This window comes from Cetorhinus maximus, chromosome 2 (assembly GCF_964194155.1).
Source record: "Cetorhinus maximus chromosome 2, sCetMax3.hap1.1, whole genome shotgun sequence".
Taxonomy (NCBI): Eukaryota; Metazoa; Chordata; class Chondrichthyes; order Lamniformes; family Cetorhinidae; genus Cetorhinus; species Cetorhinus maximus.
Genome location: NC_135880.1, coordinates 107411337 through 107438133, shown reverse-complemented (window position 1 = coordinate 107438133; position 26797 = coordinate 107411337). Strand labels below are relative to the sequence as shown.

The 26797-nt window shown below is 44.6% G+C and overlaps 1 protein-coding gene across 9 annotated transcripts in view; it reads left to right on the top strand.

The window, feature by feature from the left end:
• The window catches only part of agtpbp1 (ATP/GTP binding carboxypeptidase 1), a 360842-nt gene that overhangs the window by 188772 nt on the left and 145273 nt on the right, over positions 1-26797 (top strand). For all 9 annotated transcript variants that reach the window (XM_078568039.1, XM_078568065.1, XM_078568001.1 and 6 more), the window contains 3 exons: positions 16092-16269; positions 17317-17411; positions 21554-21670. In XM_078568039.1, the coding sequence (XP_078424165.1) occupies positions 16092-16269; positions 17317-17411; positions 21554-21670 (390 nt within the window). The remainder of the gene's footprint in view (positions 1-16091; positions 16270-17316; positions 17412-21553; positions 21671-26797) is intronic.

The following is a 26797-nucleotide window of genomic DNA, read 5'->3' as shown; positions in this document are numbered from 1 at the left end:
GAGTAATAGTGTAAAGGTCAACAGGAGATGTGGTCTTTCATGCTCCTGGTGGGGTGTGGGGATTTGAGAGTCCTTTTAATCCAAAATGGGGGTGCAAATTGTATATTCGATCGGCTGGCAGTCTTTCCGTTGTCTTAATGGGATTACAGTTTATTAACAATCCAGCCAGAAATATAAGGCATTAGAAATTGTCTTTTTCTTTAAAAACACATCCTTTTAACAAAAAACATTGCAGTAAATATGATCTACAAGAGTTTTAGCAAGTTTTTCTTCCCTTATTATTTCATGGGACGTGCGTGTCGCTGGCAAGGCCAGCATTTATTGCCCATTCTTAATTGTCCTTGAACTGAGTGGCTTGCAAGGCCACTACAGAGGGCAGTTCAGAGTCATTGCTGTTGTTCTGGAGTCACATGTAAGGATGGGAGATTTCCTTCCCTATAGGAGATTAGTGAACCAGAGACTAGCTTAAGTTCCAGATTTATCATGGTTTTGGTCACCTTACTTGAGGAAGGATGTAGTTGCATTAGAGGCGATTCAGAGGAGGTTCACTAGATTGATTCCAGAGATGTGGGGCTTGTCTTATGAGGAGAGATTGAGCAGTTTAGGCCTATACTCGCTAGAGTTTAGAAGGATGAGAGGAGATTTAATTGAGGTATATAAGATGCTAAAGGGGATAAACAAAGTAGATGTGGAACGGATGTTTCCCCGTGTGGGGCATTCTAGAACAAGGGGCCATAGTTTTAAATCAGAGATGAGGAGGAATTACTTTTCTCAAAGGACCGTGAATCGTGGAATTCACTACCTCAGAGTGCAGTGGATGCCGGGACGCTGAATAAATTTGAGGAGGAGATAGACAGATTTTTAATTAGTAACGGGTTGAAAGGTTATGGGGAGGGGGTGGGAAATTGGAGTTGCGGCCCGAAATGAGATCAATCATGATCGTATTGAATGGCAGGGAGGCTCGAGGGGTTGAATTGCCTACTCCTGCTTTCTAGTTCTTATGGTCTGGTTAGCTGGGCAGAGAAGTAGAAAATGGAATACAATCCGGGGAGTTGAGAAGTAATCCATTTTGGGAGGGGCAACAAAGCAAGGGAATACACCATAAATGAGCACAATAAATGGAAAGAAAACGAGTAGTGTAGAAGAACAGAGGGACCATGTAGTGTATGCCCACAGATCCTTAAAGGTAGCAGAACAGATCGATAAGGTGATCAAGAAGGCATTTGGCATGCTTTCCTTTATTAGCTGAGACATAAAACATAAAAGCAGAGAGGTTACGCTAGAACTGTATACAAGACTAGTTAAGACCATAGCTTGAGTACTGCATGCAGTTCTGATCATCACATTACATGAAAGATGTGATTGCACTGAAGAGGGTGCAGAAGGGATTTACGAGGACGTTGCCAGGACTGGAATATTTTAGCTATGGAGAAAGATCAAATGGACTGGGGCTGTTTTCCTTAGAACAGAGGAGGCTGAAGAGTGACTTAATTGAGGTGTAAAAATTATGAAGGGCCTAGATAGAATAAATAGAGATAGCCTATTTACCTTAGCTGAGGGATCAAAAACCAGGCCGGTGGGGGGGCATAGATTTAAAATAATTATTAAAAGGATTAGAGGGGAAATAAGGAAACATTTTTTTTCACCTAGAGTGTGGCTGGGACCTAGAACTCACTGCCTGAAAGGGCAGTAGAGGGGAAAACTCTCATCATATTTTTAAAAAGTACTTGGGTGTCTACTTGAAGAGCCAGAATCTGCAGAGATAGAGACTTCTGCAGGAAAGTATGATTAGGCCAGGTAGCTCTTTGTCAGCCAGCACAGACATGGGCTAAATGGCCTCCTTCAATGACATAAAATGCGTACAATTTATATGCTCCACAGAATGTGATCTTTCTTTGCTATCAGGGTCTTCTACTTCAGCTCTCTTGCCCACACTCTAATCAAATCTGTTCCTCCTTTGGCACCAGTGCAAATGTCAAGGCTGAAGCATTTGCAATAATTTTAATCCAGAAGTACCATGGATGATCCATCATAGCCTCCTTCTGAGATCCCCCACATAACAGGTTCCAGTTTTCAGCCAATTCGATTAATTCCATATGACATTAAGAAATGGCTGAAGACTCTAGATCAGCAAAGGCCATTGGCTCTGACAACATCCCAGCTGTAGTACTGAAGATATGTTCCATAACTAGCCACGCCTCTGGCCAAACTGTTCCATTACATCTACAACATTGGCAAGTACTTGACAATGTGGAAAATTGCCCAGCTTTCTCTTGTTCACAAAAAGCAGGACAAATGAATCTTTGTCTGAATGGCAGGATGTGACGAGTGGAGTCCCGCAGGGGTCTGTGCTGTGGCCTCACCTTTTTACAATTTACATCAATGACTTAGATGAGGGGAGCGAAGGCATGGTAGCTAAATTTGCAAATGACACAAAGGTAGGTAGGAAAGTATGTTGTGAAGAAGACATAAGGAGTTTGCAGATGGATATAGATAGGTTGAGTGAGTGGGCAAAAACTGGCAGATGGAGCATAATGTGGGAAAATATGAAGTTGTTCACTTTGGCAGGAAGAATAAAAAAGAGTATTACTTAAATGGAGAACTACTGCAGAATTCCAAGTTGCAGAGGAACCTAGGCATTCTAGTGTATGAGTCACAAGAAGTTAGTATGCAGGTACAGCACATAATCAAGAAGGCTAATGAAATGCTATCCTTTATTACAAGAGGAATTGAACATAAAGGATGTTATGCTTCAGTTATACAGGGCGTTGGTGAGACCACATCTCGAATACTGTGTGCAGTTTTGGTCTCCTTTTTTAAGGAAGGTTGTAAATGCATTGGAGGCAGTTCAGAGGAGGCTTACTAAATTTAAAACTGGAATGAGTGAGTTGTCTTATGAGGAAAGGTTGGATAAGCTTGTTTCCACTGGAGTTTAGAAGAGTGAGGGGTGAATTGATTGAAGTATGTAAGATCCTGAATGGTCTTGACGAGGTGGATGTGGAAAGGATGTTTCCTCTTGTGGGTGAGTCCAGAATGAGAGGGCACTGTTTTAAAATTAGGGATCGCCCTTTTAGGACACAGGGGAGGAGAAATTTTTTCTGAGTGTTGTGTCACTTTGGAGAACACTGTCTCAGAAGGAGGTGGAAGCGGTGTCATTGAATATTTTTAAGGCGAAGATAGGTAGATTCTTGTTAGACAAGGGAATCAAAGGTTATCAGGATAGATGGGAATGTAGAATTTGAAACACAAACAGATCAGCCATGATCTTATTGAATGGTGGAGCAGGCTAGAGGGGCCGAATGGTCTACTTCTCTTATTTCGTAAGTTTGTATAAATCCAGTCTGGCCAATTATCGCCCCGTCAGCCTACTCGCAATCATTAGCAAAGTGATTGAAAGTGTTGTAGACAGTACTATCAAGCAACTCTTACACGCACTAACCTTCTCACTGATGCAAAATTTGATTGAATTTTTTGAGGAGGTGACTAGGTGTGTAGATGAGGGTAGTGCAGTTGATATAGTCTACATGGACTTCAGTAAGGCTTTTGACAAGGTCTCGCATGGGAGACTGGTCAAGAAGGTAAGAACCCATGGGATCCAGGGCAATTTGGCAAATTGGATCCAAAATTGGCTTAGTGGCAGGAGGCAGAGGGTGATGGTCGAAGGTGGTTTTTGTGACTGGAAGTCTGTGTCCAGTGGCATACCGCAGGGTTGGATCCCTTACTGTTTGTAGTGTACATTAATGATCTAGACATGAATGTAGGAGGTATGATCAGTAAGTTCACAAGTGACATGAAAATTGGTGGTATGGTAAATAGCGAGGAGGAAGGCCTTAGACTATAGGATGGTAGTCAGATGGGCAGAACAGTGGCAAATGGAATTTAATCCTGAAAAGTGTGAGGTGATGCATTTTGGGAGGACTAACAAGGCAAGGGAGTACATGATGAATAGCAGGACCTTAGGAAGTACAGAAGATCAGAGGGACCTTGGTGTGCATGTCCATAGATCCTTGAAGGCAGCAGGACAGGTAGATAAAGTGGTTAAGAAGGCATGTGGAATACTCGCCTTTATTAGTCGAGGCATTGATTACAAGAGCAGGGAAGTTATGATGGAGCTGTATAAAATGTTAGCTTGGCCACATCTGGAGTACTGTGTGCAGTTCTGGTTGCCACACTATAGGAAGGATGTGATTGCATTAGAGAGGGTGCAGAGGAGATCCATCAGGATGTTGCCTGGGCTGGGGCATTTCAGCTATGAAGAGAGATGAGATAGGCTGGGGTTGTTTTCCTCAGAGCAGAGAAGGCTGAGGGGGCACCTGATTGAGGTATACAAAATTATGAGGGGCATAGATAGGGTAGATAAGAAACTTTTCCACTTAGTGAAGAGATCAATAACCAGGGGGCATAGATTTAAGGTAAAGGGCAGGAGGTTTAGAGGGGATTTGAGGAAAAATTATTTTCGCCCAGAGAGCGGGGTTTATCTGGAACTCTCTGCCTAAAAGGATGGTAGAGGCAGGAACCCACACAACATTTAAGAAGTATTTAGATGAACACTTGTAACATCATAGCATACAAGGCAGCAGGCCAAGTGCTGGAAAATGGGATTAGGGTAGATAGTGGCTTGATGACCAGTGTAGACACGATGGGCCGAAGGGCCTCTTTCTGTGCTCAGTTTGGGTTTTTCCAGGCCACACGGCTCCCATTGCAGCCTTGGTCTAAACATGGATAAAAGAGATGAGGTGAGAGTGACTACCTCTGACATCAAGACAGCCTTTGACCAAATGTAGTATCAATAGGCCCTAGCAAATTGAAGTCAATGGGAATTTGTGTTGGGGGACTGGTGGGTAGTGTGCATGGCGGGTGGAATTCTCCATTGGCTGGGTGTCATACTGAGCGCAAAGAACAATGGTTGTGGTTAGTGGAGGCCAATTGTTTCAGCTTCAGAACATGTTGCAAGAGTTCCTCAGGGTAGTGTCCTGCGCCCAACCATCTTCAGCTACTTCAATAATAACTTTTCTTCCTTCATAAGGTCAGAAGTGGGAATGTCCAATGATGATTGCTGTGTTCAGTGTCATTCACAACTCTTCATATAATGATGCAGCCTGTGCCTGCATGCAGTGAAGTCTAGACAATATTCAGGCTTGGGCTGTTAAGTAGCAAGTAATATTCACACAATACAAGTGCCAGGCAATGAGCGTCTTTAACAAGAGAGAATCTAACCATCTCGCCTTGATAGTCAACGGCTTTACCATCACTGTTTCCTCACCATCAACATCCTGGGTAGTAAGGCTCATGCTTCTTAGCCACAAGATTCTGGGTTCAAGTCCCAACTCCGGAACTTGAGCACAAAAATCAAGGCTCACACTCCAGTGTAGTAATGAGGGAGTGCTGCACTGTCAGAGGTACTATCTCTCCAGAGATAGTAAACTGAGGTCTCATCTGCCTGCTTGTGAGTATGTAAAAGATTCTATGGCCTTATTTTGAAGGAAAGCAGGAGAGTTATCCCCAGAGTCCTAGGCAATATTTATCCCTCAACCAACATCACAAAAACAGATTATCTGGCTGTTATCACATTGCTGTTTCTGAGAGTTTGCTGTGCACAAATTGGGTGCTGCATTTCTTACATAGTAACAGTGACCACTGGAGGTTACAATATTTTTTTAACTGTCTCCTTTAATTCAAGGTAAAATGGAGTAGTGGAGAGTGGCATGTGACCTCATATGAAGCCTGCCCAGAGACCTGGGGACAGAGGTCCAGATTGAAACTTATTGAAAGGCGCAAGTTCTAAAGCCTAAACACAAAGGACAAGGCAATTGTTCTTGCTGCTTGTAGACTCTCAGGGCAGAATTTTCTGGCTGACGTGCGGATGGCGGAGCCCACAAGTCAGTGCTTAAAATGTCGGGCGCTGACGTTGCACGAGCGTCCCGACGTCAGCGCACGGCATCGCGATATTTCGGTTGGCTGGCATGCACAGCAACGGGATGCGGGCCCGCCATGAATTAAAGGTCTCGTTAAGGCCCTTAACTTGCCAATTGTCGAGGATTTTGAGGGGCCCGTGCGAACTTCGGGTTGGCGCACGGACTCAACGGGTAGGAGATTTTTTAATAAAATTCATGCACTGGCGGGATATGTGGACTCAGGGGTTGTTCATGTTTTCCACGAAGCTTTAATTGCAGAAAGTGTTTTAAAGTTGCCTATTTGATTGTTAGCAGTTCACATCGATTTCCAAGAGCTTTTTGTGTACTTTGAAACCAGTCTGCAGATAGTAATCTATCTTGGGTCTGCAGCTTTCCGGAGGCCTCTATTGAGCCTGGGGGTGTGGGTTCTGACATCTCCACTGGAAGCAGCTCCTCTCAGGAGGAAGGGAGGGCTAGAATAAGGAGGAGGCCAGGACTGGACAATCAGCCAAGATGTTGTCCAAGGTGGAAGGGGCCGCAGAAGATGCCACTATCCTGCTGCCAAGGTATACAGGCGGCGAAGCAGCTACCTCAATATGATTCAGGTGCAGTGCCAAAGGAGGCTCCGACTCTCAAGGGAGACAGTCAGCTATATCTGTCAGATGATTGGCCCTGAGATATCTCCTAACTGTGTGGGTGGACAACCCATGCCAGCGGCTCTGAAGCTCACAGTTGCCCTCCACTTCTATGCCTCTGGCTTCTCCCAGGGCTCAGTGGGTGATCTTTGCGGTGTCTTCAAATCAGCTGTCCACACTTGTGTCAAGCAGGTTACAGATGCTCTGTTCAGACGGGTATTGACCTTCATCCACTTCCGCTGTGACCAGGCAAGTCAGGCACAGCGAGCCAGAGGCTTCACGCCCATTGCTGGCTTCCCCCATGTCCAGGGTGCTATAGACTGCACACATGTGGCCAGCAAGGCGCCAGCAGGTGAGCCCGGTGCCTTCGTCAACAGGAAGGGCTTCCACTCCATGAACGTGCAGATAGTGTGTGATTACAGGATGCAGATTCTGCAAGTATGTGCAAGGTACCCAGGCAGCTCCCACGACACCTACATCCTCAGATACTCCCAGGTGCTGGGGCTCTTCAGTGCTCTGGCTCGGCTGGATGGTTGGCTGCTGGGTGACAAGGGCTATCCCCTCCGAAGGTGGCTCATGACGCCTCTCCGCCACCCAAGAACAGAAGCTGAGCAGCGGTACAATAGGAGCCAGGGCACCACAAGGGCTGTAGTGGAGAGAGCCATCGGTCTTCTCAAGATGTGCTTCCGTTGCCTAGACCGCTCAGGGGGCGCACTCCAGTACCCCCCAGATCGCGTCTCTGTGATAGTGGTAGCATGCTGCGCTCTGCACAATCTTGCGCTGGAAAGGGGGGATGCAGTTGACGATGAAGACCTTGACGCCCTGGATGAGGCTGCAGATGATGAATCCAGCAGTGGTTCACAGGAGGAGGAAGCACATGGCAATGATGAGGGGCAGCACGCTGACCCGCTATTACACCAAGGAGACAGGGACACCCGGGACAATTTAATCCAACGACCCTTCAGCTAGCTCCACACACATGGATCAGCAGGAGCAGCATTGCCTGGCGCTTCCACACGTCGCACTTAGGTGCTACATCTTCCACCTTATCAGCTGCAACTAAGGGCTTAGTACAGAAACATCAATGTCCACTCAAACATTCATGATATGTCTGTCAAAAAGACACATGCAGCACAAAGGAAACACCCTCAGCCATGGTCAGAAAAGTGGACTTTATTATGTTCAACATATAACAGAAACGTCTCTATTGCAAACATAAGTATATTTTTTCCTATTCTAAGGCCAACACAAAATCACCAGTGACATATCTGTTGAGTGCCTAATGTGCCTTATGCTTTCGTTTATGGGTGCTACGTCAAGGTGCCACCCCATCAGTTGGAGTGGCTTGTGAGACAGCCTGCTGACTCTACTGTCCTGTTGGCGTCGATGACCTTGCCGGATGTCCTCTGGCCGGTGGAGCTTGTGAAGGCCCTGCCTGGGAGGGAGTGGCCAGTTCCAGAACTGGCACCTCCCCAGTTGTCACAGCCTCAACGGAAGCAACGTTGACTGGCAGAGGGGCGCAGGAGCTGCTGCCCTCATCCAGAGCGCCCAGAGAGGTGCTCACAGCGACGACAGGCAGCTGCTGTGCCAACTTGAGGTCCCATTGGCTCACCGCAGATGCATGGGCACCGAGCGCCGAAGCTTGGTGCCCACAACATCTCCCACATTGGGAATGACCGCCCGTGTCCAGTACCACTGTGAGGGCTTGCAGGTCAGAGCGTAACCCAATCAGGAGATTCTCCATTCAATCGAAACCCCTCTCCATGAGAGTCGCCAGTCTCTCAGTGGAGGAAGCGTGAAGCTCTGCCCTGAGGTTCATGCCTTCAAGTGCACTCTGCCTGGACTCCTCCATCGCAGAGACCAACTGAAGCATACCCTCATGCAACCCTGCCAGATGCAAACGTGATTCCTACCAGTTGTCCTGCAGCTGCTACATTGGTGACAACTCCAGAGGCATGTCATCAGCATGTGCCTCGTCCCCTGCAGCCCTCCGGCTGCTGGCGCCATCGGCACTCTCTGTCCCTTCCATCTCCTCCAGTGATTGTGAAGTGCCCTCTCCACTGTGACCCGGGACACTAGCCGACGGTAAATTTCCCACCGAGGTGTTTGTGTCTGCGCTGGTGCCTGGCTGGCTGAAATGATGTGCCGCAAGTTGCACGTCTTGGGCCTCAGGTGTGGAGGGGGGTTGCTGCAGTGTCTTTGGGCGCGGCCATGTGGTGGTGATGCTGAAATTAACAACAAGGACAGTGCATCAGTTAGCGCACAGTCAGTTAAACCTTTCATCCCTTTCCCCCCCAGCCTCATGAGTCGCTCACCCTTCAAGACCCTAAGGAGATGAACATTGGTGGGGTGGAAAAGAGTCAAGAGGAGGTCCAAACATTAGACGTGCATACAGACAGGCTGGTTAAATGGCCTCAGGAATGCCACATGGCATGTTATGTGCCATTGGAGTGGGGAGAGTGCAGAGGTACCTGACCTGGATGCATGCTGGCCTGGATAGTTGCGGTGCTGAGGAAACATCGCAAACACTTGTGACATTTGCTGTGGATCACAGGAGATTAACAGGTCGCATTATTGACCTTCATTCTGTTAGGAGGGGCATAGACCAGGTGGGCAGAAGGCAACATTTCCCCTTGGTGCAGGGATGAGTAACGTGGTGGCATTTATTTAAGTTGAGTGCCATGAGGTTCACAGCTGAGGTGCTGAGGACTTTTTGGACAGAGTAATGTGGGGCGCACTGGCTGAAAGGGTGGTGGAGGTTCCAACCCCCCTAAGATGCAATAAGTCTTTGGCTGTGCAGCAGCGATGCCACGGCATGTTAGGTGATGGGGATAGACGTCACAAATGGGATAAGGTGACTTTGGAAGGTGGTGGAGACGCGATTCCTCAAGGCGACGAGGGACCTTTGTGTATGACCCACACGTCAGACTGTCTCAGTCTGTGAATGAGCAGTGCTGCATCATTAACGATTGCAGCAGCCATCAGTGGTTTGGATGGTGGGCAGACAGAGTGGATGGGACTGTGGACCTCAAACACCTCGCCGCCACCTACCGCCCTGGCCGCCTGCCTCCTTCCCCAGCTGGCGCTGGAGCAGGGCGTGCCCACTTCCAGTTCCCTGGTGCTTCTGCTGATTGTGTTCAGTTTTTGCCTGCAGAACAGAGAAGAGCATTCATTGGGGCTGATCGCTCATGTACACTGCACGCACACGCCGCACCCCAACCACAGTGGCCCATCTGAGGCCTCCAGCGGCTCCTGTCCACACTACTGGTGATCAGTCCCCAGAAGAAAGTACGGCTGGTCCCAACCCCCTCCCCCAATGTCCATCACTTTGAATAGCACATGGATCTTAGCAAGGAGGCGCAACTAGGTGTGGTGCCGAGGCCAGCAGATGGCACTTGGTCACGACACCTTGAGGCTCCCCTTCAACCATCTCATCACCATCAATAAGACATGTGATGGAGTTCTGAGTATGTGTCCAGCTGCCTCCCCTGCAGGTTGCCCCCAGACTACTCAAATGTGACAAACACCAACATATGCTGTGGGGAGAACCCATCTTCTCATCAACCACTAAGGCTGATGTAAGCATGGTCAGTACCTGTTTGCCCACCCAGCATGCGCCAAATGCCCAATGCAGTAATGACAACAAGATGTTGGGGGGGTGGGGGAGCTCAAAGGCTAAGGCTACTTCTGGGTCAAATGGCCAAGGCCAACATGGTACTTACCCTTCCAGAGCGCAGCAGGTCATTGAATCTCTTGTGGCACTGCGTGCCTGTGTGCCGCACATCTTCATAGACGCTTACAGCGTCACCAACCTCCTCCCCCACCTGCCTGGTGACATAGGGGGCCCTCCTCCTCCCATCATCCGGATACAATATATCCAGACGGCTGGACACCTCTTGGAGAAGGACAGCAAGGCAGACATCTGAGAATCAAGGGGCACACTGGCCCCCCACTGGCCTCTCCTGCAGCCTGCCCCCCCTCCTCCTGCTCATGCTCCTGTCCTGTGACAGCTGCCTCTCTCTTTCCCCGAGTGGCCATGGTGCACTGCCTCAAGCAGGCTGCCTGGCCACTCTTTATACAGACTGCCAGTTCCCCATTGGAGCCGGTGGTCTGAGCACGCCCACTGCGTGACTATTTTCCCATTCTCCACGAGAGAACCTGCTAGGCGGGCCTTAATTGGCCTGCCCGTGGAAAATAGCGGCACGGCCCGTTTCGGCGGCGGCAATCGGCTGCCCGCCCGCCACCGAGTTGGTTGGGTCCGCCCGCCCGTCAAGGGCAATATTCTGGCCTCAGACTTTGAGGTAGTCAGACTGAGAGTTTTAGGGAAGAAAATCCAAAACAGGTGCTGCTATGCCAGGCAGAAGAAAAGGACTGGTTTTGGGTTAACCACCAAGCAGAGGGCTGGTGAGGACAGAACACATGTTTGAGGATGCAAGCATTGTGAGGAGTTAAAGACGACGGAATCACCAGAGAGTACTTGCAACGGGTATCCATTCAATTATGCTGAAAGGGTTAAGTGAAGAGTACTGCGTTTCAAAGGACAGTGGACAGTTTACCCTGGTGATGCAGGGAGAAGAGCTCCTCTTAAAATCAGGAGGAGCTTTGGATTTCAATCACATGACTACATCTTTGCAGTTAGTGCAGCTTAATGTGTAAACATGGCGGGGAGGTTTTTGGTTATTAAGAAGTTAATTAGGAATAGCCTTCCTTTAGTTTAGTGTATTTAGTAATGTTTAGTCGAGGTTGATTTTAGTTTGTTACGGTAAAAATCTTAAAACACGAAATCTTGTCGTGTGATCCTTTGAGTAGGTCACTGGGAAATTTGTGTATATTTTTACAAGTTATCAGCCTCCAAGGGGATTGTAACACTACACTTCAAAAGTACTTCAGTGGCTGGAAAGAGTTTTGAGATGTCTGGTGGTGGTGAAAGGTGCTATATCAATACAAGTCTTTCTTTTGTTACCATTGACTAGGAATTTAACTAACTGCCATATAAACCAGAATATTATTTAAATGGAGAGAGACTGCAGAATGTGCAGGACAAAGGGATCTGGGTGTTCTTGTACACCAATCACGAAAAGTTAGCATGTAGGCTCAACAAATAATTAGGAAGACAAAAGGAAAGTTGGCCTTTATTGTAAGGGGGATGGAATATATAAGTAGGGAAGTCTTGCTGCAGCTGTATTGGGGAGACCACCGTTTTGGCCTCCTTATTTAAGGAGGGACACACCTGCTTTGCCGGCAGTTCAGAGAAGGTTCACTAGATTGATTCCAGCGATGAAGGGGTTGGCTTATAAGGAAAGATTAGGCAGGTCGAGCTTATACACATTGGAATTTAGAAGAATGAGAGGTGATTTTTTTTTGAAGCAACCAAGATTCTGAGGGGGTTTGACAGGGTACGTGCTGTCACAAGAACATGCTTTATATAAGTAATGATTTTGAATCCACTGGCTGGAAATCCAAATTGAACCTTTTAAAACAAAGACTAAAGTGTGACTTGAGCTCGCAGCCGAAGATGGCTATACAACTTGCATTACTGTACCTTCCACATTCCAACCCATTGAGATGGAGACCCCATGTCTGCAAAAACCCATCAAAGACAAATACTCAGGGGAATATGAGTGAATCACATATCCTGTCCCCATCAGCAAAGCATAAAGACCTGGGATACTCAAAGGGTCGAGATGAACCATTAAACTTAATTACTTGGACAATGGGACCCTGGTTGAGATGGGAATTCTCGGATATGAACAAATGAAGTTACAATGGAAAACACTAACCATGACCATGCTTGAACCACTGGGTGACAGTCCACTCTTTTTGTGTTTAAGCATCTGCTTTCTCTGCAACACAAGAGCAAGCAGCCAAGACGTTGAGGGAGAAAGACTCGAGTGGGGTCCTTCCCTCCTCCCCTCTCTCTATCTCTCTCTCTCTCCACCCCAATTTATAAGCTTTATCTGTTTGCTAATTGTAACTACCCAGGTGCCGCAGACAGATACATCTTAAAGGAACTCAACTCCACATTATGGTTTCCAGAAGAACAGACAAATTGTATGTCTACATCTTCAAATCACCTCAGCCACGGAAAGCAGCAGGACCACCGAATTCAGGCTGAAACCAGCCAAGTCAGCAACCTCCACAAATTATATACCCGTTTTATTTCTCTGGACTCTAACTTGCTTAATCTATCCTTCCCCACACTAATCTATTTGTGTGCGTGTGCACTAATGCCAGGGCATGTTTTATTATTTTACTTAGACGGGTTGAGTACAAGAAAAGCTATCCATTTTTCTTTGTTAAAATTCAAGAAAACCTGTCAGATTGTGTCTTTTGCGATCACAGCACATAAACAGTTAAACGCTCACTGAGTTGCCAAAGTGCCTTTATTTTACCTATTGTGGTCAAATGGAGAGTCGGAATCCGACCCGTCCCTCACTTGATTATAACAATGCTGGGAGGATATTTCCTTGTTGGAGAATGTAGCATAGGGGGCAGACTTTGAGTAAGGAGTCTCCTATTTAGACGGAGATGAGGAGGAATTCCTTCTCTCAGAGAGTCATTATTCTTTGGAATTCAAGAGCAGTTAAAGCTGGATAATTGAATATATTAAAGAGTGAGTTAGACAAATTTTGATCTACAAGGGAGTTGAAGGTTATTGGGTACAGACAGGAAAGTGAAGTTGAGATCCCATTCACATCAACCATGATATTATTGAATGGTGGAGCAGGCTCGATGCCAAATGGCCTACTTTTCATACGATCTCCTCCTATTTCTTATGTTCTGAAATGCTGTGACTATAAGCGCAACTCAAAGGCTGGGAGTTCTGCGGTGACTTACGAAAGCCTGTGTACCATCTACTGTAATTTTCCAAATATAATATGTATTTTCTCTAAAAATTGATCTGGAAGTTATGGTGCATATTATACATAGTAAGTAAAAGGTTTTTTTTTTTGCAGTTGGTAAGTAGGCCCCACGGCGAATGCAGTTGATTTCTTGTCAGATCTTTCCCTTATTGTGGGTCCTTTTATTGGGCCTGCAGAGGAACTCGGATCAGATCTCAGTTTACCTGAGACCTTTATGAGGAAACAGGGAGGCAACAAAAGAAAATTGCTGTAGCATTGCTTTTGAGACTGGCTTGGTGAAGGTTCTCCTCTGAGGCAAACTTAAAGCAAACTTTAGCCCACCAAAAAGACTCAACTGGCATCATAACCTTTTATGGAATGACTATTTTGATACTCATGGTGCAAGTATGTCCGTTGGTGTATTATATAATGAAACACGTAAGAGACAGTCATTGCAGGAATACTCCAGATTTGTGGCACTCACCCCACCCTGCCGCAGCTAACGTCCATCACTTCATATCTCAGGGAATAGTGACACTTTGACTGCAGTATTGCAAAAGTCTAATTGTCTGTTTTGCATGGTGATAAGGCAACTTTGAATTTTTGTTCATGAAAGTCTAGCTGTGTATTATATTTAGGGTGTATTATTTTCTGAAAATTGTGATATAAGACACAAGTCAGGAGTGTGATTGAATATCCTATACTTGCCTGAATGAGTGCACCCCCAACAGCATTCAAAAAAAAAACTCTGTGTGATCCAGAACAAAGCAGCCTGCTTGATCAGCATCCAACCACCGCCATAAACAATCACTCCTTCTATCACTGGCTCATAGTGACAGCTGTGTGTACTATCTATAAAATCCACTGCAGCAACTTGCCAAGGCTCCTTCAACAGCTTCTAAACCTGTGGCCTGTACCACATAGAAAGACAAGGGCAGCAGATGCATGGAAACATCACCATTTGCAAGTTTCTGTCTAAGTCACTCACCATCCTCATTTGGAACAATATCGCTGAGTTAAAAACCTGGAACACCCTACATAACAGCATCGTGGGTATACCCACAACAGATGGACTGCTGCGGTTCAAAAAGTCAACTCATCACCATCTTTTCACGGTCAATTAGGGATGCAGCAAATGCTGGCCATGCCAGCAATATTCACATCCCATGTAAAGACAGTGGGCTTTGGTTTGATTTATATTTTGTTTTGGGACTCAGCAGAAAAGGCACTGTCTCAAACTTGGATATGCTTTCGTGGATGGTAACAGCCCTTTGTTCCCTGGCCTAAATGATTGTTCTCTATGTGTGGCCTGCACAGTGTGTGCCAATAGGTTTCCCAACTGTAAGTAGTATTCTTGGCAAAACATTTAATTTTCTCCTCGCCTGATGTCCACAAATAAAGTTACAGTAGGCCATCATTGGAAAGCGTTCAAGAGCGTGAGTTATAGCCAGTATTTTTTTCCATTACTCCTTAGTCAAGAGACACTGAAGTCAATGCTGTCAGGCCCCGTTGCAATGCTGGTTGAGATTGGCCAATTTAGCAAAACCTCTTCTTGGTTTGCATGGGTCTATACCACACTACATTATCCATTGGCTGAGGAATCTGTTCAGCATTGCTCATGAAAATTAATCAGTGGAGATACAACTATTGGTTAGGAAGATCCTGTTGAGTCATTTGGCTATTTATCTGTAGTACAAATGTAAGGCAAAGTCTTTAATTTCTTTCATCACATTGGGCAGAATTTTGCCGTCAGTGAGCAGGGGGCAGGGCCCGCTCGCCGACGTGTAAAATGACGTGTGATGATGTCGGGCAGAACCCCTAATGTCATCCCGCCCCAATACAAATTTTCAGGAAGGCGGGGACACAGCAAAATCAGCTGCGGGCCCGCCGACCTGTCAATGGCCAATTGAGGCCATTCACAGGATCATTTAAACAATTAAAGGACCTGCCCGTCCAACCTTAAGGTTGGCGGGCAGGCCAGGAGCCCCGGTGGCAAATAGAAAAAACATGAAACCTCATCCACCGGCGGGATGAGGTTTCATGCAGGGTTTAAAAAGTTTAATAAAGTTATAGTGTAAATTATGAACATGTCCCATCTCATGTGACATTGCCACATGAGGGGGACATGTTAGGGAATTTTTTTTTTTCTATTTTTAATATTTTTCAAAGTGTAAGTGATCTCCCTGAAGCAGCACTTAGCCTCAGGGAGATGTGCCTCTTTCGTGCGCATGCACGAAAGAGCGCACTATCGCTTATGGGGAATCCCCCCTGCCCGCACAGGAAGCGCACAGGTTTCCCGCTGGACGTCCCGCTGGGCGGGCCTTAATTGGCCCATCCACGTAAAATGGCGGTGTGGCCCGCTTCTCCGGCGGGGATCGGCTCCCCGCCCGCCAGAGATTGGGTTGGGCCCGCCTGCCTGGCAGGCAGAAAATTCTGCCCATTGTAACTTTCCTTACTGGTACATGTATTTTATTTTATTGCATATACTGCAGGAGTTGCATTTGCAAAATAAAGAGAGGCAATTTACAGTTAAAAGATTTTGCTATTTAAGTTTAATATTTTAAATAAAGCTTTTTGTGCATTTAACAAGAATGCTGCAAAATATGTTTGTTTAGTCTTTGATGAACAAATTAAAGAATACAATACTGTATTAAGTTTAAGAACACTGTGTTATAGAATTTGCAGAATAAAATTTTTTCTTCATTATTTTCATTTTTCAGGATTGCCTTTCAGTGAGAACCCTGGATCCTCTGGTCAATATCTCTAGTCTGATCATGAGAAAATGTTTCCCTAAAAATCGTCTTCCCGTTCCAACCATTAAAAGTGTCTACCACTTCCAGCTGCCAGTAATCCCAACAAGCGGTCCTGTAGCTCAACTCTATAATTTAGCTCCCGAAGGTGGGTTTTCAGTATTTCCAACACCCTTCTCCAAACCAAAAATTCAAGTGGACAAACAGTATATTAATAAGTGAATGCAGATGCCTACACAAGTTGCGCATTGAGAATGGGGTGGGGAGAACAGCATCACTTCGCCAAAGCTGCATTCCTTTCACTTCGAGACATAAGATGAGAATTTATCTCATTCTGGACAAACAACTTATTGGCCAGGATTTTCCCGTTGGCGGGGCCCTCTCACCGACACGTGAAATGACGCGCGGTGACGTCGGGTGGAACTCCCGACATCACCCCGCCCCATTTAAATTTTCAGGTCGGCGGGGGCTCAGCAAAATCAACTGTGTGCCCGCCGACCTGTCAATGGCCAATTGAGGCCATTGACAGCGTCATTAAAGTAACTAATGTACCTGCCCATCCAACCTTAAGGTTGGCAGGCGGGCAGGCTAGGAGCCCTGGTGGGCACTAGAAAAAGCGTGAAGCCTCATCCACGGGCGAGGTGAGGTTTCATGTAGGTTTTTAAAAATTTAATTAAAGTGTTTTTAAAAGTTATGGACATGTCTCAACTCATGTGACACCGTCTGGGAATTTATTTTTCTAATTTTAATATTTTTTAATGTACAGCCAATCTCCCTGAGGCAGCACTTTGCCTCAGGGAGATGAGTGCGCTCTTTCGTGCGCATGTGCGAAAGAGCACACTCTCAGCTCAGGGAATCCCCCCCCACCCGCACAGGGAGTGCATAGCGCCTCCATGCGGACGTCACGTTGGGCTGGCCTTAATTGGCCCGCCCACGTAAAATGGGGGGGAAATTCAGCCCAATAAGTTTATTTGGAATGATCATTGGACCAATCGAACAACATTCTAATGATGGTTACAGATGATACATTTGTCACTAATATCTGGAACTACCATGTCAGGAAGGTCAACAATTATGAAAATGATAGATTAATTGCAGCGAACTAACTAACCAGCAGCCCCCTACTTTATCACCTTTTGAGTATTAAAAGGTTATAAGTAACCAATGTGCTTGATTTAAAACTTCTTTTTTTTAGTTGATGATGTCGTAGATGAAAGTGATGACACAGATGACACTGAAGTAGAAACAGACAATGAAAATGAAGATGAAGAAAAAGATGAAAACAAGAAGGTGCTGGACTCACTTTGTTTACAAATAACGCAAATTCTAGGATTGACACCAAGAATGAGATATTTTGCCTATAAAATGCATCAAATTTGGCAAGAAGGAAGCAGTGAAAGAAATTAGAGGTTGTGATCCTTTGGATATGCACCATTCATCAGACCTGTACACCAAAAGACAGGCACTTTACTAAGGTTGGAAAAACAGGAAGAGGAAGCGAAAGAGAATTAATAGAGATGGAATTAATATACTTTATTTGAAAAATAATGAATAGGAAGTCTTTAGATTATATATAAGATAATCAGTGAGACAATGAAGAGTCAAAAGAGTATTTGAAGAATTCACACCATAGCTTTTCCTGTTGTATGGGCTCGATTACCTCATTTTTCTGGATAATTTTTTGATACAAGACAACTCCTCCATCTTCCCTGAATGCCATATATTTTGCAATTTGTACCATATTCACTTCTATCATCTTGGGTCAACAATGTCTCTGATTCCTGTAATGTTGTAATTAACAGTTATCACCAGTCTCTCTAGTTTCACCATTATTTAGAAAGCTTCTTGCCTTCATGTATATGTTGTTAATGTGGATGTTGCCTTCTTAATTCCAGTCCTCCGCCACCCCCATACTGATTGACTGGTCATGATGCCTGAATATTGTGATACTCCTACAATGCTGCAACCTTGGCACTGTGTTGATCACTTCCACCATCTGTTATAATACAAAAACAAAAATACCTGGAAAAACTCAGCAGGTCTGACAGCATCTGCGGAGAGGAATACAGTTAACGTTTCGAGACCGTATGACTCTTTACCAGAACTAAGGAAAAATAGAAAAGAGGTGAAATATAAGCCGATTTAAGGGGGAGTGGGGAGGACAGGTAGAGCTGGATAGAGGGCCAGTGATAGGTGGAGATTGCCAAAAGATGTCATAGACAAAAGGACAGAGGGGTTGACGGTGGTGATATTAGCTGAGGAATGTGCTAATGATGACATTAAGGGTAGAAAGCAGGATGAGCAAGGGACAGATAGCCCTAGTGGGAGTGGGGTGGGGGGAAGGTATCGAAATAGGCCAAAAGGTAGAGATAAAACAATGGATGGAAATACATTTAAAAATAATGGAAATAGGTGGGAAAAGAAAAATATATATTATTATTGGAAAAAGGGGAATCGGAAAGGGGGTGGAGATGGAGGAGACAGTTCATAATCTAAAGTTGTTGAACTCAATATTCAGTCCAGAGGGCTGTAAAGTGCCTAGTCGGAAGATGGGGTGCTGTTCCTCCAGTTTGCGTTGAGCTTCACTGGAACATTGCAGCATTCTGGTGATAGACTGTCCACCACTGTTCATTACAAGCCTACCAACTCCCACAGCTACCTTGACTACAGCTCCTCACACCCCGCTTCCTGTAAGGACTCCATCCCATTCTCTCAGTTCCTTCGCCTCCGTCGCATCTGTTCTGATGATGCCACTTTCAAAAACAGTTCCTCTGACATGTCTTCCTTCTTCCTTAACCAAGGTTTTCCACCCATGGTGGTTGACAGGGCCCTCAACCGTGTCCAGCCCATCTCCCGTGCATCCGCCCTCACACCTTTCTCTCCCTCCCAGAACCATGATAGGGTCCCCCTTGTCCTCGCTTATCACCCCACCAGCCTCCGCATTCAAAGGATCATCCTCCGCCATTTCCGCCAAGTCCAGCATGATGCCACCACCAAACGCATCTTCCCTTCACCCCCCCGGCAGCATTCTACAGGGATCATTCCCTCCTGGACACCCTGGTCCACTCCTCCATCACCCCCTACACCTCAACCCCCTCCCATGACATCTTCCCATGCAACCGCAGAAGGTGCAACACCTGCCCCTTTACTTCCCCCCTCCTCATCGTCCAAGGGCCCAAACATTCCTTTCAAGTGAAGCAGCATTTCACTTGCAGTTCCCTCCATTTAGTCTACTGCATTCGCTGCTCCCTGTGCGGTTTCCTCTACATTGGAGAGACCAAACGCAGACTGGGTGACCGCTTTGCAGAACACCTTTGGTCTGTCCACAAGCATGGCCCAGACCTCCCTGTCACTTGCCATTTCAACACTCCACCCTGCTCTCATGCCCACATGTCTGTCTTTGGCCTGCTGCAATGTTCCAGTGAACCTCAAAGCAAACTGGAGGAGGAGCACCTCATCTTCCGACTGGGCACTTTACAGCCCTCTGGACTGAATATTGAGTTCAACAACTTTAGATTATGAACTGTCTCCTCCATCCCCACCCCCTTTCCGATTCCCCTTTTTCCAATAATTTATATATATTTTTTTTTCCCACCTATTTCCATTATTTTTAAATGTATTTCCATCCATTGTTTTATGTCTACCTTTTAGCCTATTTCAATCCCTTCCCCCCCCGCCCCACCCCCACTAGGGCTATCTGTTCCTTGCTCGTCCTGCTAGCCAACCACTCCCCTAAGCATTATGCCTCTCACTGCCACTGTGGCACTGAGGCTCCATCTCCTGTCCTATTCACTGATTTAATGATCTCATCTATGGTTATAGATGTACTGTGACTTGTTAGACATTTCTTCATTGGCCAGAGCTTGAAGTATTTTCCTGGCACAATTTTTTATGTCTCAACCTCATTGGCCTTATACATTTTCTACCTTTTTCCCATTTTAACCCATGCGTTATCTGAACTGTTAGTGTTACCTGGCCTTCCCTTCTGGTGGTCTGTCTCTTTTGTGAAACTTCTAACCCTGCTTCTGATACTTTAGTCCTCAATCCTACAGGAAAGCTTTTTACACAGTATGAATTTTTCAGAATTGCCAGGTCCTTGAACACCTGAACACTTCTGTCTGGCACTTTGGTTAACAGACATCTATTATGGGAGTATCTAGTTCTGAATTCCTCACTTTTGACAATTATGAAAGTTTCACAATGCACATTGGTCATTGCACTCATATCCATTTCCATTTCTTGTGTGGCCAATTCCAGACTGGAATGGGTTTACTGGATTGAAAGCCTTTCAATGAATTATTATGTAAAAGCAGAATCTTCAAATCTTGCTTTTAAAAAAAGCTTAATATACCCCAATTTATTAACTCTACTATTCTTAACAACTTTGTCTTTAATAAAGAGTGTAGTATTTTTTGTGTTAATTGACATTGTAAGGGATGATTTGGTGGATCTGAACTAGGCAATTCTGAAATAAGTTATTGACTTGCATTCTTATAGAACATTTTTTTTCCATGGATGATTCTAATCACTTGCCTTAAGCCCTGCTTATAAAATTTGAAAACTTAGTGTACAAGTTATGCAGCATCTTGTTTTAACTACTCAGAACTTGTAAACAAAAATGGAATTCAATTCTATGCAGTTCAAGTTTTATTGTCCATTTGGAAATTCATTGTGGGTACAATCTGAAATCCTGTGTTGCCGCAATGCAACGCCATCTTACTTGGTTGGTGAGTTTTTACCCCACACTTAGTTTCTGTTTGACCCCAAGGATGGTGCAGTAGCTGAGCTCCCATCACATACAGGACCCAGTGGCTGGGGGACCCTGCGTTCTGACACTCATAGCTAGTAGCTTGACGAATTGCCGCCCAGATCACGGTATCGATCTGTCTCATGGTTTGGTTGTCGGTCCGCCCCAAGTAACCAGCTGGCCAAGGGCAGGATTCACTGACATCCATTCTGCTGCCAACACCCTGTTTCTGCTTGATGTTGGCTGGAAAAGGAATCTCATACACCACTGGGTCCAGGTTTATAAGGTAAGGAGGAGCTTCCTTACTGTAGAGATGGCTGATCGGTCTCTGCACGCAAGTGGTTTTCACTGAGCCAACAATGCCGCACACAATGAGGCAGACGGTGCTGGGTTGGTGCTGCCAGCAGTCCCTGGGATTGGGACCAGTATCCAAGTCGCTCTCCGGTCTCACCGCTTCCATCACCGATTCAGCAATGCGACTATGTCATCAGGCATTGCTGAGAGCTTGCGAAAAGTTTCCAGACTTAGTAAGCAGAATGTATACTAAAATGCACGGGAAGAAATTGGAAGTTAAACATAAAATCGACACTGTATCACTGTTTGACGACAAAAACAATTTCAATGCTGTTGGAGCTCTGATAATAAGAAATAAATGTTTTTTAAAATAAAGTTTCCATCCCTGCAGAATGATGATATTGAAACTGACATTAACAAGTTAAAGCCAGTGCACGAATTGGGGCGGCCAATAGAAGAATTGGAAATATACAAACAGTTTTTCCCAGAGCTCACAGAAGACTTCCAGGTAAAAAAAAAAAAATCCATTCTGCTTTGTGCATATCTATACCAAGCACTTCAAAACTGGACAGTATTGCAGATTTTAACCTTTATGTTTTCTTTTCCTTTGGAGCTGTCAAAGGCAAGTTCTGTACCTGTTCAGTGAAGTTGTGATGTGCTATGTTCTACACCAAAAGAGATGGCAGAGACATGAAAATTGAGCAGGGATGATTGCAGTACTGTAGAATATTTGAGTAGGCACACACATTTGTGTAACTGTTTTGTGTTAGCATAAAACCTTGTTAAGCTGCTTTAATATCTGTTGATTGAGATCTACACCAATATCACTGACTCTTGAAATATGTGACTCACATAGATGACTATAAACTGAAGGTAAAATTGCCAGAAATATCTGAAAACAGCTGTTGGAAGGATCCATTTAGCAGGTCTTCCGTGCTGTTGTTTTTAGTAAACCATGGTAGTTTTACATTTTCAGTTAGTGTGAGACCCACATTTCAAGACCTTGGGCCCAGTAGTGCTTGACTCAGGTATATAAAAACAACTTTGTATTAATGTCAGTGAGATATTTATATTGCTGGTTCCTGAAGCACATTTCTCATTCAATTGGTAGCAGCCCCAATGCAAACCTGCTCGATTTGGTACCAGATCAAGCCACCAGCATTTGATCAATCTGGCAAATTTACATTGGAGTTCCTGTTTGCTGAGTGAGATCTGTGGCTCAGGACTGGCAATGCAAACCCCTCACCAAAATAAAAACAGTTAAAAATTGACAACAATTGGCTGGCTAATCTCAACTGTCTCCAAATCCATGGACAGAGCTAAGATCACAGCCCCTGATTACAACCCAGCTGTTGTGCCAAAGTGTTGTGTTCCAGAACTAGCCGGGTTTCTAGCTAACTGTTCCAGTATTTAACAACATTGGTATCTACCTGACAATGTGAAACATTGCCTAGGTATGCCCTGTCCACAAAAGGCAGGGAAAATCCAACCTGAGCAGTTACTGTCTTAGCAGCCTATTCCCAGTCATCGCCAAAATGATGGAAGGAGTCAGCTACAATCCTATCAAATGACACTTAATCACCAATAACCTGCTCACTGACGATCAATTTGGGTTTGCTGCAACTTTGGTCCAAACCTGGACACAAGACTTGACTTCTGAAACTAAAATGGGAAACCATGATGTGATAAATGAGCAATAAAGCAATATATTTAATTCAAGATTTCCGAGCAAATCTGGCTACAGGACACTGAGATTTGAGGTCAACTAATTAAGTGAAAATAACTCATGATTTATATCTGTTTTAAAATAATATTGTATTGGATGATGATTGTTTTAATTTTGACACACAAAAATGTATAAATTGGGACTTGCAGTCATCATGACATTGAGAGTGATTGCACAATGCTTTGATCCACAAGTTTTTGGGGTGGTGCAAAGAGGTGGTTGATGAATGTAATATAAGCAGGTTCAGGTTTCTGCATAGTGTTCTTATTAACTTGTTTTGATGTAGTGATTGGAAATGTGAATTGTTTAGCTTTAGTGACATTTACAGTAAATTGCCTGAGGGAATATTTTAATGGTTATACTTTTTGTTTTCCACCCTTTTCTTTTACTCCTACTTCACCTCATACCACAAAGAAATTTGACCTGGAAGAACGAAAGTGTCTTGTTTAAAAATATCAAAAAATTAAAAAGAATGAACAAAATGAAGTGAACCATAATATTTTTTTTGACCTACATATATTTTTCCTTTCTCATTAAATAATCCTCTATTTCGTTTACTTTAATTAGCAGATTGAAATGAGCAAAAGTCCTTGGAAGATTACAAGCCCATCCACTTGGACCTTTCTTGCTTCATTTATTGTTTAATTACCTTTCTCACCTAATTCTTCAATGTGGGCACAAGTTAATTTCTGATAATTTAAATACATCTTACAATCTAATTTTACTCATAGTGGTTATTATTGCATAATTACAAAGCCTTGTAAATGCCATTTGGATACACTTGCTTATAGTCTGCCAATTACATTCATGGCAAAGATCTAGGATGGCAATCACATGACTGAAACAGTAATAATCCATATGAGAGAAATCTCAAAATTAAAATTCAAGTAGTTTGTTCATTATTTGAACCACAGAAGATGAATTTCCCATGGCTTTCTGCTTTACTCTTGTAACTTCAATATAAACAGGAGTTTTCTGCTGAACTTCCACCAGAATTATGACAGCAAAGTGGGAGAAGGTCTCAGATGATTCACCCCCTTAGATTTGTTTGTACATAGGTAATTTATCTTTGAGTGGCTGTCCATTATCACCCCAGGTGAATTTAGCAAATGCAAGTGTAGACATTTTATCCTATCCTTCCACACTGACCCACCCATCAGCTAATTGTGGCACGGAAGTGGAACTCTAGTAATTCTATGAATCGTAAACTATAGCAGATAGCTCTCAGTAGTAAATCAGTTACTAGTAACAGCCAACAATTATGAGATTAAATTCGTTTCAACCTCGATTTAAGCAATTTACTACTGAGCTCCATTGCTTTTGGATTTATGATTTTAGCTTAGTGCCACCCTGTGTCCCTTCCCACAGGGGTTATTATATGTGAAACTGTCCTGGTTACAGCCCATTTACGGACACCTGAGGACTGAAGTTAGCCCACTCTGCCCAACAGGAACAGTGCGGACAGGTGGTTAAGATCATAGAGTATGTAACACTGCGACCCTAATGCACCACTGCCCGCTCCAGTCTTAACCGCACAATTTTCTGAATCATGTGAGGCACTCTGCCAGAGGCAGGTGGGGACCTTGTAAATCGAGAACCTATGACACAATTAGGAGCACAGCACCATTTTAAAGCAAAATTGCAGTCCCTCATCTGGTGCCTAAACTGCCAATGAAACCTAAAAGCATTGGCCTGTTCATCATAAAGCAGTAGTAGAGGTGTCAGCTGTGGCTCAGTCCATAGCACCCTCGCCTTTGAATCAGAGGGTTGTGGGTTCATGTCCCTCTCCTGGAAAACCAAGAACTGTGATTGTACTCGAAAGAGTTGCAATCTGTGACTGTTGATAACTCGAAAGAGTTTCCCGGAAACCAAGAACTGTGATTGTACTCGAAAGAGTTACAATCTGTCACTGTTGATAACTCGAAAGAGTTACAGCGGCATCAGTCAGCAGCCAAACATTGTCCACGGGTGGGCGTCACCAAAAACTTGAGAGCACCCACAAGAATTATATGTACAGTACAGTTGTACACACAATAATTATAAAGCAGTAGTAGAGGTGTCAGCTGTGGCTCAGTTCATAGCACCCTCGCCTTTAAATCAGAGGATCGTTGGTTCATGTCCCACTCCCGGAAACCAAGAACTGTGATTGTACTCGAAAAGAGTTGCAATCTGTGACTGTTGATAACTCGAAAGAGTATAAAGCAGTAGTTAAAGGGGTACTCATTAACCTGAAATTAAGTAGATCATAGGATCAAAGCTTCCAAATCGTTTTTTGCTAATAATTTTTGCCTTCCTTACTCTCAATAAGCTCTACCTTCTTGTCATGGGTGCTTTATTGCCAGTTGTATTTCAATAGAGCAATACTTGAAGAAATTGGTGCAGCAGCTGGGCCTATTGGGAGACAACAGGTAGGGGTCGCAACGAGCTCATCACATAGCATCTACAGGTCAAGAGTCAGTCTCTTGGATCTAACCAAAGAGCAGGGAATAGGCAGGCTGTTGTAGTTTTCTGCAGCCTCCTGCCTGCTGGGTGTAATAATTAGCCTTTTGTGTCCCCAGAAGAATTGAACATTTTCAATTTTAATCTAGCAACCCATATTCAAATACAAATAGAAAAGCAAAATACTGTGGATGCTGAAAATCTGAAATAAAAACAAAAAATGGCGAGATACTCAGCAGATCAGGCAGCTCTGTGGAGAGAGAAACAGAATTAACATTTCAGGTTGATGACCTTTTATCAAAACTGGGAAGTGTTAGAGATGTCATCGGTTTCAAGCAAATGCAGAGCACAGAAATGGGGGAGGGGAAAAGAGAACAAAAGGGGAGGTCTGCGATAGGGCGGAAGGTAGGAGAGATTAAATGACAAATAGGTGATGGTGCAAGACAAAAAGGGATGAGAATGGGCCAGGTAAAGAAGCAAAAGATGAGTCTTGAGGAGGTGCAATTTTGAATAACAGAATCATTTAAGAACAGCTACTTTCCATCTATTCTGACAATACCACCTTCCATACCAGTGCTTACGTTATGTCTTCCTTTATCCTCAACTGAAGCTTCCCCTCCACTATGCTTAACAAGGCCCTTGATCATGTCTCTCTCATTCTGCTTTCACCCCTTTCACACCTTCCCAGAACCAGTATAAGGGTTTCCTTGTGCTTACCTTCCATCCCACTGCCTTCACTTTCAATGGATCATCCTCTGCTGTTTCTGTCACCTCCAACGTGATGCCACCACCAAACACAGTATTCAAGAGGGTCTGTTGCCTCTGTGACATCTTGGTCCACTCTTCAATCACCCCCCAACAACTCCCTCCATTTCATGGCACCTTCACAAGCAAGTGCAGGAAAAGCAATGCCTGCTGTTTATCACCTCCATGCCCATCCTTCAGTCCCCCAAAAGCTCCTTCCATGTGAAACAATGGATTACTTGTACTACTTCAAATTTGGTACACTGTATTCGCTGTTCATGATGTGGCCTTCTCTATATTGGTCTCTTTCCACCCTTGGTCTCTTATACTGTTCCAGTGAAGCTCCACATAAGCTGAAGAAACAGTACCTCATCTTTTGATTTGGCACTTTACAGCCTTCCAGACTCAACATTGAGTTCAACAATTTAGATCAAAATCACTAGCCCTGTGTTTTAGGACTGCAGCTGTTGGTAATGATTCTGTTTTTCCCATTTACACCTCCTCTAGGAATCATCTTTCATTTCTTTAATTGTCCCATTGCCATTTCATTTTACCTTGCACCATGATCCGATTTGTCATTATATCTCTCCTGCCTTCCACCTTATCACAGGCATTACCTAATGTTCTTTCCTTCTCTTTCCCCCTTTCCATGCTTCTGCATTTGCTTAAAATATGTTTCATCTCTAACTTTTTCTAGTTCTGATGAAAGGTCATCGACCTGAAATG